The sequence below is a fragment of the Anguilla rostrata genome, chromosome 2 (genome assembly GCF_018555375.3).
Source record: "Anguilla rostrata isolate EN2019 chromosome 2, ASM1855537v3, whole genome shotgun sequence".
NCBI classification, from domain to species: Eukaryota; Metazoa; Chordata; class Actinopteri; order Anguilliformes; family Anguillidae; genus Anguilla; species Anguilla rostrata.
In genome coordinates this window covers 39,001,169-39,017,262 of record NC_057934.1, presented here as the reverse complement: position 1 = coordinate 39,017,262, position 16,094 = coordinate 39,001,169, and the positions used below count along the sequence as shown (strand labels likewise).

Here is a 16,094-nt window from a genome sequence, read left to right as displayed (position 1 = left end):
AAATGAGTTAATTTATTAATAATTGCATTTATGTTGTGCACTTGTGACAAACAGCCCAAAAATTGGGTTAGTTGTCAAAGTTATAATGTAGTTACAAAGAATGGAACAGCAATCTGAAACCATTTTAGTTTTATTCAAACCACAAAACATTTACATTCAGTTAGAATAAATGTGAACAACTAATAAACATATGATCAATTCTATTATTCTTGTACGTGCACCGTAAATTTCATGGCAATTACTTTTCCAGATGTCTGTCATGGACAAACTGACGGATGGACAAACGGAGAGACTGATGTCATTACGTAACCTCCTTTAGGTGTAAAATCACAAATATGTGATTAGAATTTTCTTAAATGAACATTCTAGAACAACAGAGTTATAGAACACTGACTTAGAATTTTGAAAAAAACATATTACATTACATTACAGGCATTTGGCAGACGTTCTTATCCAGAACGACGTACAACAAAGTGTATAACCATAACCAGGAACAAGTATGACGAAAACCCTAGAGAGAAGTACCGGTCCAAGTGCAGGGAACAACCACATAGTTCAACTTGGACCCTGAAGGTTAAACTGATTAACACTAACACAACGAGAACGGCAACAACGCAGTCTATCGAAAAAATACAAGCAGTAGTTAAGACAGTTAATTCACCTAAGTCACCTACGAAACAGCTGCCTAGTTACAACCCTAAGCTTACAGCCATTTACAGGGGGGTAGGGAGGGATGGGGAGAGGTGCAGCCTGAAGAGGTGAGTCTTCAGTCGTCGCTTGAAATGGGTCAGTGTCTCAGCTGTTCTGACCTCCACCGGGAGGTCATTCCACCATCGTGGAGCCAGAACAGACAGGAGACGTGTTCTGGAAGTGCAGGTGCGAAGAGGGGGAGGTGCTAGGCGTCCTGAGGTAGCAGAACGGAGGGATCTGGCTGGCATGTAGGGTTTGAATATCTTGTGAAGGTATGCTGGGGCTGATCCCTTGACTGCCTGGTATGCTAGGACCAATGCTTTGAATTTTATGCGAGCTATAACAGGCAGCCAGTGGAGGGTAGTGAGCAGGGGAGTTACGTGGGAGTGTCTGGGGAGGTTGAAGACCAGACGAGCCGCAGCATTCTGAATGAGCTGCAGGGGTCTGGTGGCAGATGCCGGTAGTCCAGCCAGAAGAGAGTTGCAGTAGTCCAGGCGGGATAGAACCATTGCTTGGACCAGGAGCTGGGTTGAGTAGGTGGTGAGAAAGGGGCGGATTCTGCGGATGTTGTATAGGAAAAATCTGCATGCCCGGGTTACTGCTGCAATGTTGTTGGAGAGGGACAGCCTGTTGTCCATCATCACTCCGAGATTCTTGGCGCAGGGTGATGATGTCACTACGGTGTCCCCTAAGGAAATGGAAAAGTCGAGGAGGGGAGAGGATAGAGCAGGAATAAAGATTAGCTCCGTCTTTCCCGGGTTGAGCTTCAGGTGGTGATTGTCCATCCAGCTCTGTATGTCCCTCAGGCAAGCAAAGATGCGGGCAGGGACCTGTGTGTCCGATGGGGAGAAGGAGAGAAAGAGTTGCGTGTCGTCGGCATAGGAATGATAGGACAAGCCATGGGCAGATATTACAGGGCCAAGGGATCTGGTGTACATGGAGAAGAGAAGGGGACCAAGGACTGAGCCCTGGGGAACTCCGGTGGTGAGGGGACGGGGTGGTGATACCTTACCCGCCCAGGCAACCTGGAAGGAGCGGTCAGAGAGGTAGGACTCAATCCAGTCAAGGACTGTGCCGCGGATCCCTGTTGCTGCCAGGGAGGACAGGAGGGTAGAGTGGTCCACAGTGTCTAATGCAGCGGAGAGGTCTAGAAGAATCAGGACAGAGGAGAGGGAGGCTGCTCGTGCGTCATGGAGTGACTCACTGACCGAGAGGAGTGCAGTCTCAGTCGAGTGGCCAGGCCTGAAGCCAGACTGGTGGGGATCAAGCAGGTTGTTCTCAGAGAAGAAAGCAGAGAGCTGGTTAGATGCAGCACGTTCCAGTGTTTTGGATAGGAAAGGGAGGAGAGATACCGGGCGGTAGTTCTGAATGACTGAAGGATCTAGTGTGGGTTTCTTCAGCAGCGGGGTGATGTGGGCCTTTTTGAAGGATGAGGGGAAACATCCAGAAGATAGGGATGAGTTCACGAGGGAGGCGACAAAAGGGAGGATGTCTGGTGTGATTGCTTGAAGGAGAGATGAGGGGATAGGGTCGAGGGCGCAGGTGGTAGGGCGGTGGGTGAGCAGAAGCTGGGAGACTTCAGTGTCTGAGAGGAGAGAAAATGTGGAGAAGGGAGGACGAGAGGGGGCGGAGGACGCAGAGGGCGGAGGGGCGGAGGACGCAGAGGGGGAGGACGAGAGAGGGCGGAGGACGCAGAGGGGGCGGAGGACGCAGAGGGGGAGAGGGGGCGGAGGACGCAGAGGGGGCGGAGGACGCAGAGGGGGCAAAGGAGCTGCGGATGTCTGCAATCTTTTCGTCAAAGAATGCTGCAAAGTCATCTGCAGTGAAGGAAGACTGGGGTGGAGGAGGTGGCACGCTGAGGAGAGAAGAGAAAATAGAGAAAAGCTGACGAAGGTTAGAAATGGAGTTATGAATTTTGGTTTGGTAGAATTTTGCCTTAGCGGCAGTGACAGAAGAAGAGAACTCTGTCAGGAGAGACGTCCTTTTTTCTGCTAAAATAGTATTCCTAAAGTAACTGGAATCCTCGACCTGTGTCCGAAGTACAGGAACAGGGTCTCTGTTGTTTTTCTTAAAGCAACTAGATAACGCAACGATTAGAACATAGACCTAAAGTAACTGGTCTGTAGAATTTATTGGTTCCGAAGTACTGGGACATAGATTCTTAAATTGGGTGTACTCGGAGTAGTAAAAAACTATTCTAATATCACTTACTAATTCACGTGACTAGATTGCGAATTCTTTTTTTTCAGAGTTGGTAACGCTGGTTTAGCAATATTGTTCGTGTATTGTGTGATAGCTAACTATAAATTAGAGGATGGAAGACCTTGTGGTTAGGTACATTGCTAAACATGGCAAAAGCAGTGTGCTTGAAGGGATAGAAAACCAAGACGCGCCTTACGAGTGGGCATTGTCTCAGTTTGAAAACTATTCGAAATTACCTAAAAATAAGAAAGGGAAGATTGCTACAGCATTGCAAGCGATTCTGGCATCTTACAAAATGACTAAAAAGAAATTAGACGTTGTAGAGATAGAAAACCATACTCTTCAACAGCAATTAACAGAGAATGCGGTTACTCTTAAAAGTTATAAAGTGAATGCCACGCTTAACATGGAGATTCAAATAAAGCTGAGGCAGGAGGTTGCACAGCTAGAAAACAATAATCAGAATCTTGCGTCGTCACTAGAAAAAACAGCCAATGACTTGAATCGTGCACAAGCGGCGTATGATTACTTGATTAGTAAATGTACCAATCTGACTCCCGGAACTCACACTAGCAATTCAGATCGTGTAGGAAAATACAAAAGAGCAGTAGATATCATGCAAGGACACATAGCAGCGGTAGGGGTACCCCTTCCTGAGAGATTAGTGGCTGAATTAGACAATGAGGATGATAAAACCAACAATTTTGGGGGGAAACCTGCCTGGGATAATTGGGATAGCTATTCGGATTACACAGTTAAGTTTCCTATGGCCCCTGTACATTCAACCACTACTATTCAGCCTGGGGAGGGGGGGCAGAGGGAACGCACAAGTACAACTACTACACTTAGGCCTCTCTCACCTGGTGACATTGAATCCCTAATCAAGAACATTGGTTACTTTGAGCCTTCTAAGAGAGACCTGCTCGAATTCATTGCATCACTAGAACGGGCGGTAGATCTACACAGACTTACTGATGCTGATGCTTGTGTCACACTAATTGCATGCCTTCCACACGCCTTAGCTAGAGTGCTTCCTACTGATATACAGAACAAAAAAGCAGACAAAACTAGCAGGAAGAAGGCACTGCTAGAGGTCCTGGGAACTCGAGAGATAGATTGGGAAAGAATTAGGGAAGTAGAAATGCAACAGGGAGAACACCCAGCAGCATATGCTTCTAGATTATGGGAAGCTTTCTCTGACTATAGTGGTATGCCCCATTTAAGCCAACAAGATCCTATTTTCAAGTCTACATTGATTGCACAGAGTGACACATACACCCGAGATGCCTTAACACTTCACATAAACTCCCATACCCCATACACAGAAATAGTTACAAAAATGACTCAACTTTACAACTCCAAAAACAACAGGTTGGCGAATAAGAAGAGATATCCAGTAGCTGCAGTTGGAGGAAGGCCTCATAATAGTTCACATAAGTCTGTGTCATGGAGAAATGAAGGATATGTGCCAGATGACATTAAGCAGCAAAGAGGAGAGAGGCCATTACCCTATAATTTGGATGGAAAGTTTGTTTGTTATGCATGTGGAAAGGAAGGACACATAGCTAAGGAATGCAAATCTTTTCACAGTAAGGGTCCTAATCACTCAAGTTTGAGCCAGACACTCAGTAGTATACAGTCAGCAATAACAAAACTGAGTGCAGAGAATGTTGATTTGCAGACAGCTATTTCTAAGATGAAAAGCAATACCACTTCACACTCAGCATAGGGGTGTCAGGCTTCCGTGCTGCACGTGGCACCTTTGTCACGTGATAGATGGGGTAGACCAATTACATAGATCGCTGTTGGAGGCCGATGCGATAATTGGTTAGTGGATAGTGGTGCTTCTTTGTCCATAATTCATTCTAATGCAACCCCTAGTCACAGTAATAGGACTATCACAATAGAAGGCTTTGATGGTACTATGTCTCTGGCTTCCCAATCAGATAACCTTACCTTTGAAATTGGAAAAGACAGGTTTAAAGACAAAGCTTGGCTTAGTGCAACAGGAGATGGTCGCAACATTTTAGGTTCAGACATCATGAAAAAGCATGGCTACATTATAGATTATGGCAACAATTGCATTTGGCGCAATACTGAGTCTAAAGATGAGTTTGTGGAGATTTCCGATGTTCATGCAGTGCATGCCATAAAGAAGTCGGAAGAATATGACTTACATACATTGTTGAGAGTTAACGATGCAGGTTTGGAGGAAGTGCTAGCAAAACATAGAGGTGTTTTCGCTAAAAGTAAACATGATTGTGGGCAAATAGATCGTGAAGTCATGGAGGTGAATATACAAGGCCGTGATCCTCCGTCACTCCGCCAATATAAGTACCCAGAGGAAGCAAACCCTTATATTCAATGTACAATTGAGTCTCTTTTGCAACAGGAGGTCATACGCCCCTGTCTCTCACCAGCAATGGCTCCCATATGGCCAGTTCGGAAACCAAACAATTCCTGGAGGCTTTGTGTTGATTACAGAGAACTTAATAAATGCACCCCTACCTGTGCTCCAGTAGTAGCTTCAACACCAGAAGTACTAGCATCCCTGATACCTGAAGCAAATTATTATTCAGCATTAGACATTTCTAATGGATTTTGGTCAATACCATTGCATCCAGACTGCCAGTACAAATTTGCATTCAAATTTAAAAACACAAAATACACATGGAATGTTTTGCCTCAAGGTTTTTCTAGTTCACCCACACTCTTCCATCAGTGTCTAGCCCAGGTGTTAACAGCTTTCTCCAAACCTGAATACCTTATTCAGTATGTTGATGATTTGCTGTTGCAGACTGCTACCAGAGAAGAACACATAACCTTACTGGCAGAATTACTCGGGCTACTTGAAAATGCAGGACTTAAATTAAATCCGAAAAAAGCACAGCTCCTCAGATCTGAAGTCACATACTTGGGTATCAAATTAAGTAAAGGGGGGCGCACGCCTGACCCACACAAAGTAGACATAATCAAGAGACTACCTGTTCCGGTGTCTGTTACTGCTCTGCGGTCATTCTTGGGGATTGTGTGATTTTGTCGCGAGTTTATTGAACGCTTTGCAGACATAGCCACTGAATGGGTTACTAACTGGTCACACACTGTACCAGAGCTAGACAGTAAGTTTACATAGGCTTTGGCTACTTCACAGTTTCCGTCTTTGCACATCAGCTTGCATATGTTCATGTGCAATCATCGGCTAGAAAATGAACATGCAAGCCGATGAGCAAAGACAACATTTGTGTAGTAGCAAACACCTATGCAAACTTATTGCTGCTGCCCTTTCTGCCTTATCTATGTATGCCATTTAAGACTGTTAATAAAGAATTTAACTTTGACGAAAGTGGTCCTGACTGAATTAACAGTGTACTGCCAATTCATAACTTATGATTATTGATAGGGCAAACCATTGGATTTACATTCTGGGTATCAATACTCTAGTATCGATTTTGTATAGATTAGGTCCTTCCCCTCATTAAACAAAAGGTGGCATAGTTGGTTGAGAGCCTCATTTCTTAGAGCTGGAAAGTCAGGTTCCTACACAAGGGTGAATGCTAAGAAATATTTCTTATATATTGTGGCCTATTCTTCTTCTGGAACCCCTTTTCTCATATGATCAGCGACTCTACATATCTAATCAGTATGAACAATCACTAAGAATATACTGTATACTAAATCCCATTTAAATTGGGCACTGACTATTCAGTATCATTATTACTGTGTGATGTCTGCCATTAATGTTAATGAAACCACTCATTCTATATCAAACTACATAAGTGGAGGTGGGGATTTCTCTCACCGTGATTCTTACATTTGTCCTTTCTTTCTCTTGGAGTGATGTTTAACATAAAATTAAAAAATGGGTATGAAAAAGTTTTACAAAGTCTTGAAATATTCTAATAATATATTAAATTAAATATTAATATGCATCTGGATAAGATACTGGATTTCAGAATGCAGGTGTAGCATTCACTCATTAGCCAGTTTTCAACTGGTTCAGTAAGGACCACCATTCTCACCTCTTCCCCTTTAAGAAAGAAACTCCCTGACATCAGCACACAGGAAGAGGAGTTACTTAGGACACCCTCTGGACAGAAACGCTTTCCCCTCCAAAGATGGGAAGGGAACCAGCCCCCTACTTAAGAGATAGAGACTACCTTGTGTGATGGCAGAGCTGACCAACTGCTCTCGTTGTTAGATTGTCTTTGTATTCACATTGAACCAATGAGAACTGATAATAATACAGGCAAATGACTGCTTACTCTGTTGCATATCTCTTTCTGTCTGGTAGGGGATAATGTAGACACTCCCTTAGCACTTCCTGCAGTCCTAGGTTCGGTACTAAAGATAATGTTGTTTTTAATATAGAGGAATTCAGACAGGAAGTTGCATAAGAGCTTGCTGGCAATCTGAGCAGAGAAGAGAAAGGCTGCGGGAGTATGCACACAGAGACACCAGTACAGATTGGGATTCTGTCCAAATGAATACTTTTTAAAATACAGACAGAGCAAGAAAAAGTGGAGAGAAGAACTAACCAAGTAATTATAATTAAGAAGAGAACACAACCATTCTGAAGAATATTTTCTCTCTTGTTTCTTTTCAGTTTCATCTAGAACAGCAATGGAACCAAATCTGACATACAGCCAGGCTATTGAAAAAGCAAAGAATTCACTCACACGCTTTCCTCTGAAGAACGTGAGAGGAGTCCCGCTGATGGAGCCCATCGCCAAAAACTTTGAGTCTATTTGGGCTTTCTGCCCTGACCCTACTGACATCCTCATTTCTACTTATCCAAAAGCAGGTGAGCAACAGGATGAGTGCATTGGTGAGCAAAATGAGGGAAGGGTGTGGAACTGTTTCTGACTATTAACACTTTAAATAATTGACTTTAGATTGGAGCAGTAATAATGTGCAGTAATTAATTGTATAGTCTACTATAGAACATTTCTAGAAAACATTCTTATTGTCATTTTCTTCTTATTGACATCAATATCAAAAATGTTTTTTTAGTTCAGTTAAAAACATTAAGGGGCAGTGGCTATGTACCTAGTATAAGTTGTACATTATTATTCAATGCAAGACTTTCCACAATATCCCAGATGCAGAACAGGGATTAAGACCAAGCTTCCGTATTGCTCCCAATTACTGTGTGCTCACCACCTTGTTGGTCAGTTTGTTGATTGCCACTGCGGTGGCTTTAAATGCCACTTATGGAATACTAATCCTAAATTGTGCATTACAATACACATGTGTTTTACCATGCATCTATACCAAACCTGTGCCTTCCAGAAGCATTCACACTAAAATTAATTTTGTTTAATTTGGAAAAAATAAATAAAATAAATTGTAGGCTATGACATTTGTCTGTCTCCAAAATTGTTCTACTAGATTTTTAAAAATTAAGTTATTTAGAAAACACTTATTTGCTGCTTGAGTGAAAATAATCTTTTGTTTCATGTTTCATTTTTTATTGCTCTTTCAATAATATTACAGAACAGAAATGTTATTCAAAACATTGAATTACATTTATATTACAACATAAAGCATTCTTGTGCAGACTTGCTTAGGGGTTCACAAGCCTTAAATCCGCAAGGAATTTGTGTGCTGGTTGAAAGAAATGTGGTTTCTTTACGAGTCTATCAGGGTTTTAATATGTTTATGGTCAGTTTCTCTGCAACTTCTAAATGTTTGAATTTTTATGGCTCTTAATTTTTTTTGACGGCAACATACATCTGCTGAGCCAGAGTTTTGTATGCATATTTTAATTGTTTGAGCTTGGTGTACTTTTCATTATTCATAGTTCTATCCTCTCAGACCAGTAGATGATTTCAAGGAGGAATTTGCCATATTCTGCAATGAGCGTGAACTGTGCTTCTAAACCTTTGTCGCAAGACAACTCTCTGAGCTGTGCTGGCCCAGTAGCATTCCATCTCAGGTCAAATAACATATAATAGAATAGAATTTGAACCCCTGGGACACATTATAATACCAATCTTGTTTTGAATGACTCAGATGAGAGTTTATTATGTCTGAGATTTGCTCCATTATTGCATCCCTTAAAGTGCTGTGTAGTGCAATTTTCTCTTTAACTATAGACCAATGTGGTTGTTAACTCTGGGGAAATTGCTTGGCCGAATTCCATAAGGTGCAATGTGAGCATTGCAGGTTAATTGTACTGCATCAAACTTTTGCGGGGGTACTTGCTCAAGAGCACATGATAATATTGGGGGGACGATCTGATGTTTTCTCAAAGTTGTAGTGAGGGGGGAGGGTCCGTGTCCCACATCCCCCCAGGATCAACGCCCATGCATGTTTGGATAAATTGAATGCTTCTGCGTCCAATGTACCAGGTGGATGCTGGTGCACTCAGTTGCTCAGACTTTCTGTTTGACATTCCACCCATGCTTACTTTCCCTCTTATCCAGGGTCACTAAATCACTAATTGTATGATTAGTCAGTTTACTGTGTTCATCCACTGTCTATGGGGACCCCACAAGGATATCAACTGCAAAGCAACTTTAAATCCTTGAGGGTCATATGTTTCAGATTGTCCTACCTATGATTCTCAACAACATCCTGATTTTGCATAGGGTTCAAGACAAGTAGTAAGAAAGATGCATGAAAATGAAGGCTTATTAATAACACACTGATAGCTATAATTAAGAGCCAGTTGACCACAAAGTAATTGGGCCTATTCAATAAGCGCTCTAGCAAGAACAGGTCATGTTACCTTGCTGACAGTTATGCAATTTATATATACGTATGAGCATATGTCATAGTTTTAAAGTTGTTTTAAAGACATTGTATGGTTTACATAGGCTTTGTTGTAACTCTTGCATTCTCTGATATTTCCATAATTAAAATAACATAAAATGAGGTTTTCCAATGCTCTGCTGTCACTATGATGTGAAATTTAAATGATAGTGGCAGAGCACTCGCCCAGTGAGGGGTGAAACATAAATGTTTTTCGGGACTAGCTGGAGGTTCTCTGCGAATCAACTGAAAGTAATCCAGTTGTACACTGCAATGAATTTTCCACAAACTTGTGGTGCAGCTAAATCCCTGTTAGTATGGTACTTTGGAAGACTGTCTTTTAAAAATGTGCATTCTTAAAAACAAAGGTACATCACAACCCACCTAATATCTTCAGAATGCACAATCTATTAATACCATTTAATTGTCTTAATTTCTATTCATAGCAAATGAGCGAACAAATGGCTTTTTAGTTTAAAATCAGAGTAACTTTTGTGTGAGATTTCTGTCCAAACTCAAAATGGCTGGATTTGTTTCAAAAGCCCGCTCAGCAGCTGGCATTTTTTTTAAACCGTAACATTAATTCCTAAATGCAGTTGAAATAAGATCTGTTAATTTCTTGTTTAAGTTGGATGAACTGCACTGCCATGTAACCAATGCATTTAAGTTAAGATGCAGCATGGCAGTGATATTATCATTCCTAAAAATAAATTTTGTTGGATTGTTTCACTGTACTGTGCTGTAACCGACTGTTAAGTGGTTATGAAAATGAACATGGCTTTGTTTATGGATTATGTTGATTAAACATGCCTGGAATTGTTTAATAGCCTAGATTCTCTTTACACCAATTTTCTTGTTCCCTTAATTTGAAGGCACTTAAGTGCTTCATATGATTTATCATTTGCATGAATTTAATCATCCAGAGTGAATCATCCTTAAAAGAAGGTTGCTGCTATGTGACTATTTTATACTTGTCCTGCATGGTCATTTTGAACTTTACAATGTAGCTAAATGAGTGATCTATGAAAGCTACACTGACCTGGTAATTTTCAATTATGTGGTTTATAGGTCGTTAAAAATGATTTGTTCTTTTCTGTCATTCTGTCCAATTCTATTTCATGTAGGAACTACCTGGACTCAGGAGATAGTAGACCTGTTACTTCACAATGGAGATACAGAGGCATGCAAGAGAGGGCCCATAGTTATGAGGAGCCCATTCCTTGAGATATTCTCCCCCCCTCCCATCCCTTCTGGTACTTAACTCTTTGTTATACTGTGCGTGCGTGCGTGCGTGCATGTGTGTTTGTGTGTGTGTGTGCGTGCGTGCATGTGTGTTTGTGTGTATAATACAGCCTGCAGTTATACTGTGTTACCATCCTACAGAATCCTGCAACATTTTGTTACACAGTGGGGTGGTCACTGCATCACATACAAATGTAAAAAATAACCTGGCTTACAACCTTTTGAATCCCTGAGCTCAACTAAAAGAAAGACTCACAAAATAAGAACATAAACAACAACCAAGATACCACTATCAAACAGTCTAAAAGGTCCAAGCGACAGAGAGCAGGGACAGAGTCCCCCTGCCTTTAAGCCGGGCTGACACTGTAAATGATTCTACTGTTCTTCCAGGTAATAGACACATCTGAGGTGTTGAAATGACAGCACCTGAAACACTGGAGCAGTCTCTGTGCTCCTCTTCCCTCATGATGCCACATTGTCAAAATCCTTCTCTTCAATCTGCTCTCTCTGTCAGGCCTAGATCTCCTTTGCAAAATGAGTCCACCAAGGTTAATCAAGACACACCTGCCAATCCAGCTTGTACCTGAGGGATTCTGGGAAAATAAATGCAAGGTAAAGTAAAGACTGCCTTTACGCATTATGAGGACAGAATAAGTGTACTGTCTTGTGTATGTAATAGTAACTTTAATTGATTTTGCCTGCCTCTGCCCCTCACTCTCACAACTATATTGCCCAGGTGATCTACACGGCCCGCAATGCCAAGGACAACTTGGTAAGCTACTACCACTTTGACAGAATGAGTAAGACCCAGCCTGACCCAGGATCCCTCGATGAATACATCCCCAAGTTCATGAAGGGAGATGGTAAGTGAAATTTTATCTTCCCTTCTTTTTCTGAATGCAGCTGCCAGAACTGGATGATGCTGTTAAGAGTCACAATGAGGTTGATGGGACTGACAAAGCAGAAAGATATCTGTGATGACTTGTAAAATGATGCCAGGTAGATGCAGGTGCCTGGTAAGTAGCTACAGGGTGCTAATGTAGTAGTATGAAGCAAACAGGGTTTTTACGTTATAGCATCATAAATGGCATTCACCAGTCTCATTAATTAGAGGAATCGTATGTCATAGATAACTTGCTTGGGGCCACAAGCAAGTTATCTATCTATTTACATTAACATTTTGCAGTCAGCCATTTTGCCAATGCATATTGTATGCAGTTGATATTGTAAAACTATGAAAGCTTTCAAACTTCCTTAAACTTCTGACCGTCCTCCTACTGAAAGACCCTTAAGTGCAGTTGCAATGAATGAGTAGCAGTTACCACAGGTTATCCGGTAAAAACTTGATGCTTGAAAATATTCAACAATAAGTATTTATTGATGTTCACACATATCCATACCACGCTTTCCACTGTATTGAAGTCCAACCATTGACATTTGTTTGTGTTTGCATGTGTGTGAGGTGGACACTATAATACAGAGAGAAAAAAATTGAAGTAGCATTAATAACTGTGTATGAATTTTAATACCATGATAGTACATAAATAAGAAATATAATTATTAATGTAATTATAACAACACTACATTATCAGCAATAGATTTCTACAACCTCAATGAAAAATGTATAATTAAACTATTATCCAATATGTTAAAATTAACTCACTGCAAATATAGTAGCATCAAATGATAGTAACATTAAGAATTTACAAGACACAGTTACCAGCACATTCAAAACCTGACAAAGATAGGAAAATATGTGGCAGGAACACTGGTGCAGAGAGCATGATTCAGCATTTAGTCTGCGTAATCCTAGATTTGTCATTCATGACATAAAATTTTCAAAAAAACAATTTCAGGTTGCTAGTTTGTTCATTTAGGTCCATTATCAAGATGGAATTTCCTGTCATCTGCTCCTTATGCACTAGGCCTACTTGGCAATTGAAAAAATGTAATAACATAGAATGGAGGATCAGAACCAAGCCCTTACAATACCTTGTTAAGGCACCACTCTCCTATGTCCAGTGCAGTAAACTGGCCAATTAACAGTCACTTTCCAAAAAACAAGCAGTGCAGTTATGAAGGAAATACAGCTCTGTCTCTATTAAGTGACAGAGCTGTATTACCATTCAACACATTAAAGGTAATAGTTTTGTTTAAGAAACAATAAACGAAACCGTCCAGACCCACGTCACACCTGTACAAAGTGTCATCAGTAAAACTTGGCTAACTATATAGCTAGGCTAGCTATGGCATGTCCTCACCTCTGTAACGTTATTTGTTGTCCACCATGTGACAATACATCTGTATCAGTGGTACGCGCTAAGTAGGTTAAGTAAAGTAGGCGAAACGCCCTGACATTCGAAGCGATGATTTTGGGAGATGCATCTGCGCATGCGTCCTACTAAACGAAGCACCACCTGCACGTCCCTCCAAACGTCCCTCTCAGGTTGTCCGTGAGTGAGTGACCACAATTTGCCATGCATAGGAAAAATGAACAGCTGCCACTCAAGACACCTTCAACTGAAACTGAATCTCTAGTACAGAAACATTTTTTAATTGCTCTCTTCTTCCCATTCACAGTAGGCTGGGGCTCCTGGTATGACCATGTCAAGGGTTATTGGGAAAACAGAGAGAAAAGGAATATACTCTATTTGTTTTATGAAGATATGAAAGAGGTGAGTTTGTATTGCAGCCACTCCCCATATGTACCCACCAGGAATTAGTGGTTTCAATCCTGTTGTCTGCATCCCCATATCATTCTACCATTCCTCCAGAATCCTCAGCGGGAAGTGGAACGCATCAAGCAGTACCTGGATCTGTCGGTCACTGATGATGTAATAGCGCGCATTGTGGAGCACACGTCTTTCAAGGTCATGAAGGACAACCCCATGACCAACTATACCTTTATCCCCAAGTCTATCCTTGACCATTCCATCTCTCCTTTCATGAGAAAAGGTTTGTCTCTTTTTATAATGGTTGACATTTATCAGCTTCTATTTTCAATTATATTATGAGGGGTTTGGCTCCTCAGATTCAAATATAGAAGTTATACAACTTTTGACTCTTAAGTAGTACACATGCAATTTTTTCCCATTGCATGACCATGTCTGGATGCATCGGGTGAAATATTAACTATGAGATTAAATCAAGGTGAATTCAGTCCTCTGTCATTTGGGTGTTTTAGGAGCTTTAGGTAATGAGAGGTGATTGCACTCGATGAGGATAAAGGGATGGATCAGAGGTTGGATGCTATGGTTAGTGTTCAGAGTACTATATAAAAAAATGTGCTTGTGTGCTAGGATAACCGCATCTCTCTCTTGCAGGGGAGGTTGGTGACTGGGTCAATCATTTCTCTGCCTCTCATTTGAAGATTTTTGATGAAGATTATGAGCAACAAATGAAAACGGCAAACATTCCCTTTAGGACAAACTTGTGAAGAAAGTGCTGCAGTAGCCTTTACAATGCAGGACATTCTAGGCACTTTAGCTCATGCAAAAGTATTAACAATGAGGATGAGCAACAGCCAAATTAACTGATGGAAGTGAGGGGAATTTTGTGTGTGCACTACATTATTTGAAAGTTACTTTACAATGTTTAATGTTTTAAGTATTGTATTTGATAACAGTATCTGTGATTTAAGTACAAGCAATCTATTAAATATAATATGTTGATTATAATCATCATAAGACTAGTATTTCCAGGTTATTCAAGAACTACTCTTATGATTTCAAAGTGCTTCATCACAGCCACTTCCAATGTGTAATACCTATCTGGATGAAGCTCAGCAGCCATTTCATACTTGCATGGTGACTACAAATCAGCTGAATTAGAAAGGCAAGGAACCTATCCAAGTACTGCAATAATCCAGTTCAGCCGATGTGACAATGACAGTTAATGGGTGGAATTTTTACTGGCTTGAAGAAAATTTGTGGTAAGATTTTGAGCTGACTGATGCACACAAGTGAACATTGAATGATTAGTTAAATATGGTTTCTATTTCTTACTTTATTTTTCCATTTAAAATGTCCATTTCAGCTATTCCATTTTCCATTTTAGTCTTCGATTTCAGTTTCCATTTTCAAATGGCCAATTAAAGTTTTTTGACATTTCAATATCAATTTTTTATATTTTCATTTTAACTTTAACATTTGATTGCATTATGGTCATTCCTAGTAGCCTATTAAATAAAAAATAATAAAAAATTTTCTCTGGCTCAAATTTGTACAAGACATCCAGAGGCAAACTGCACTTCCTTGATTTCAAAACAGCGTTTTACAAGCCCATGGAGACAATGCATAATGTGCCACACAATGGCCATGCCCACGATGGGGGATCTGTTGTTCTTCATGATAAGCAATCGGTGGATTTACAAGATTGTGAAAATGCCTAAAAGTTGTGTGGTGGGTTGTACAAATAACAAGAACCCAGAACCCAGATCTGAAGATTTATGTGCTCTTGTGCAAAAAGAATTAGGCAATGAGGCCTTGGCATAGATTCTCTGGACAAGTCTCTGGAACTCTACTTGAGGGATGGAACACCATTCTTCCAAAAGATATTCCCTCATGCGGTGTTTTGATGATAGTGGTGGAGAGCGCTGTCTAACACATTGGTCCTAAGATGTTCAATTGGGTTGTGATCTGGTGACTGCGAAGACCATAGCATATGATTCACATCATTTTCATACTCATCAAACCATTCAGTGACTCCTCGTGCCCTCTGGATGGGGGCATTGTCATCCTGGAAGAGACCACTCCCATCAGGATAAAAATGTCTCACTTACTACCTTGTACTTACTAACTTCCAATTCCTTTTACATTAAATGTTTTAAAATTGTAATGTCTAATTTATCACACTTTTGATATTTGTTTTGCTGTTTAATGTCCCTAATTCGACACCATTGTAAATGAGGATTATTCCTCAATGGGTTCTCGAGATGAAATAAAGGTTGATTAATTGATTGATTGATTAACTGATGTGCCGACTCCACATTTTAACTCATTGAGACTGTTAGGGCAAGCATTGATATCAAGAACTACAATATTAGTTAGATCATCATTTCCGCCGTTCATGTGAGGGTATGTACATATCAAAAGTAACATTTTTACAAGAAAGAAATGACTTCATATGAAGAGTCTCAAAATCATGATGCCGCTTAACAATAATTACATAATTTAGCAGATAATTGCAAGCTCTGCATGAAACTGAAA

General features: G+C 40.7%; 1 protein-coding gene across 1 annotated transcript; it reads left to right on the top strand.

Moving 5' to 3' along the window:
• The first annotated feature begins 7,253 nt into the window (after positions 1–7,253).
• On the top strand, positions 7,254–15,856 carry sult1st6 (sulfotransferase family 1, cytosolic sulfotransferase 6). Its single transcript, XM_064324654.1, has 7 exons — positions 7,254–7,693; positions 10,770–10,898; positions 11,402–11,499; positions 11,624–11,750; positions 13,468–13,562; positions 13,662–13,842; positions 14,211–15,856. Exons 1-7 carry the CDS (start codon positions 7,513–7,515, stop codon positions 14,321–14,323), a joined length of 924 nt encoding a protein of 307 aa, XP_064180724.1. The 5' UTR covers positions 7,254–7,512; the 3' UTR covers positions 14,324–15,856.
• Positions 15,857–16,094: the final 238 nt, after the last annotated feature.

Excerpts from the sequence above, each read along its gene's own strand:
- sult1st6 (XM_064324654.1), top strand. The coding sequence starts at position 7,513 with ATGGAACCAAATCTGACATACAGCCAGGCTATTGAAAAAGCAAAGAAT. Across the intron at positions 7,694-10,769 it reads TTCTACTTATCCAAAAGCAG|GAACTACCTGGACTCAGGAG; the intron begins GTGAGCAACAGG and ends TATTTCATGTAG. Across the intron at positions 11,500-11,623 it reads TCTGGGAAAATAAATGCAAG|GTGATCTACACGGCCCGCAA; the intron begins GTAAAGTAAAGA and ends TATATTGCCCAG.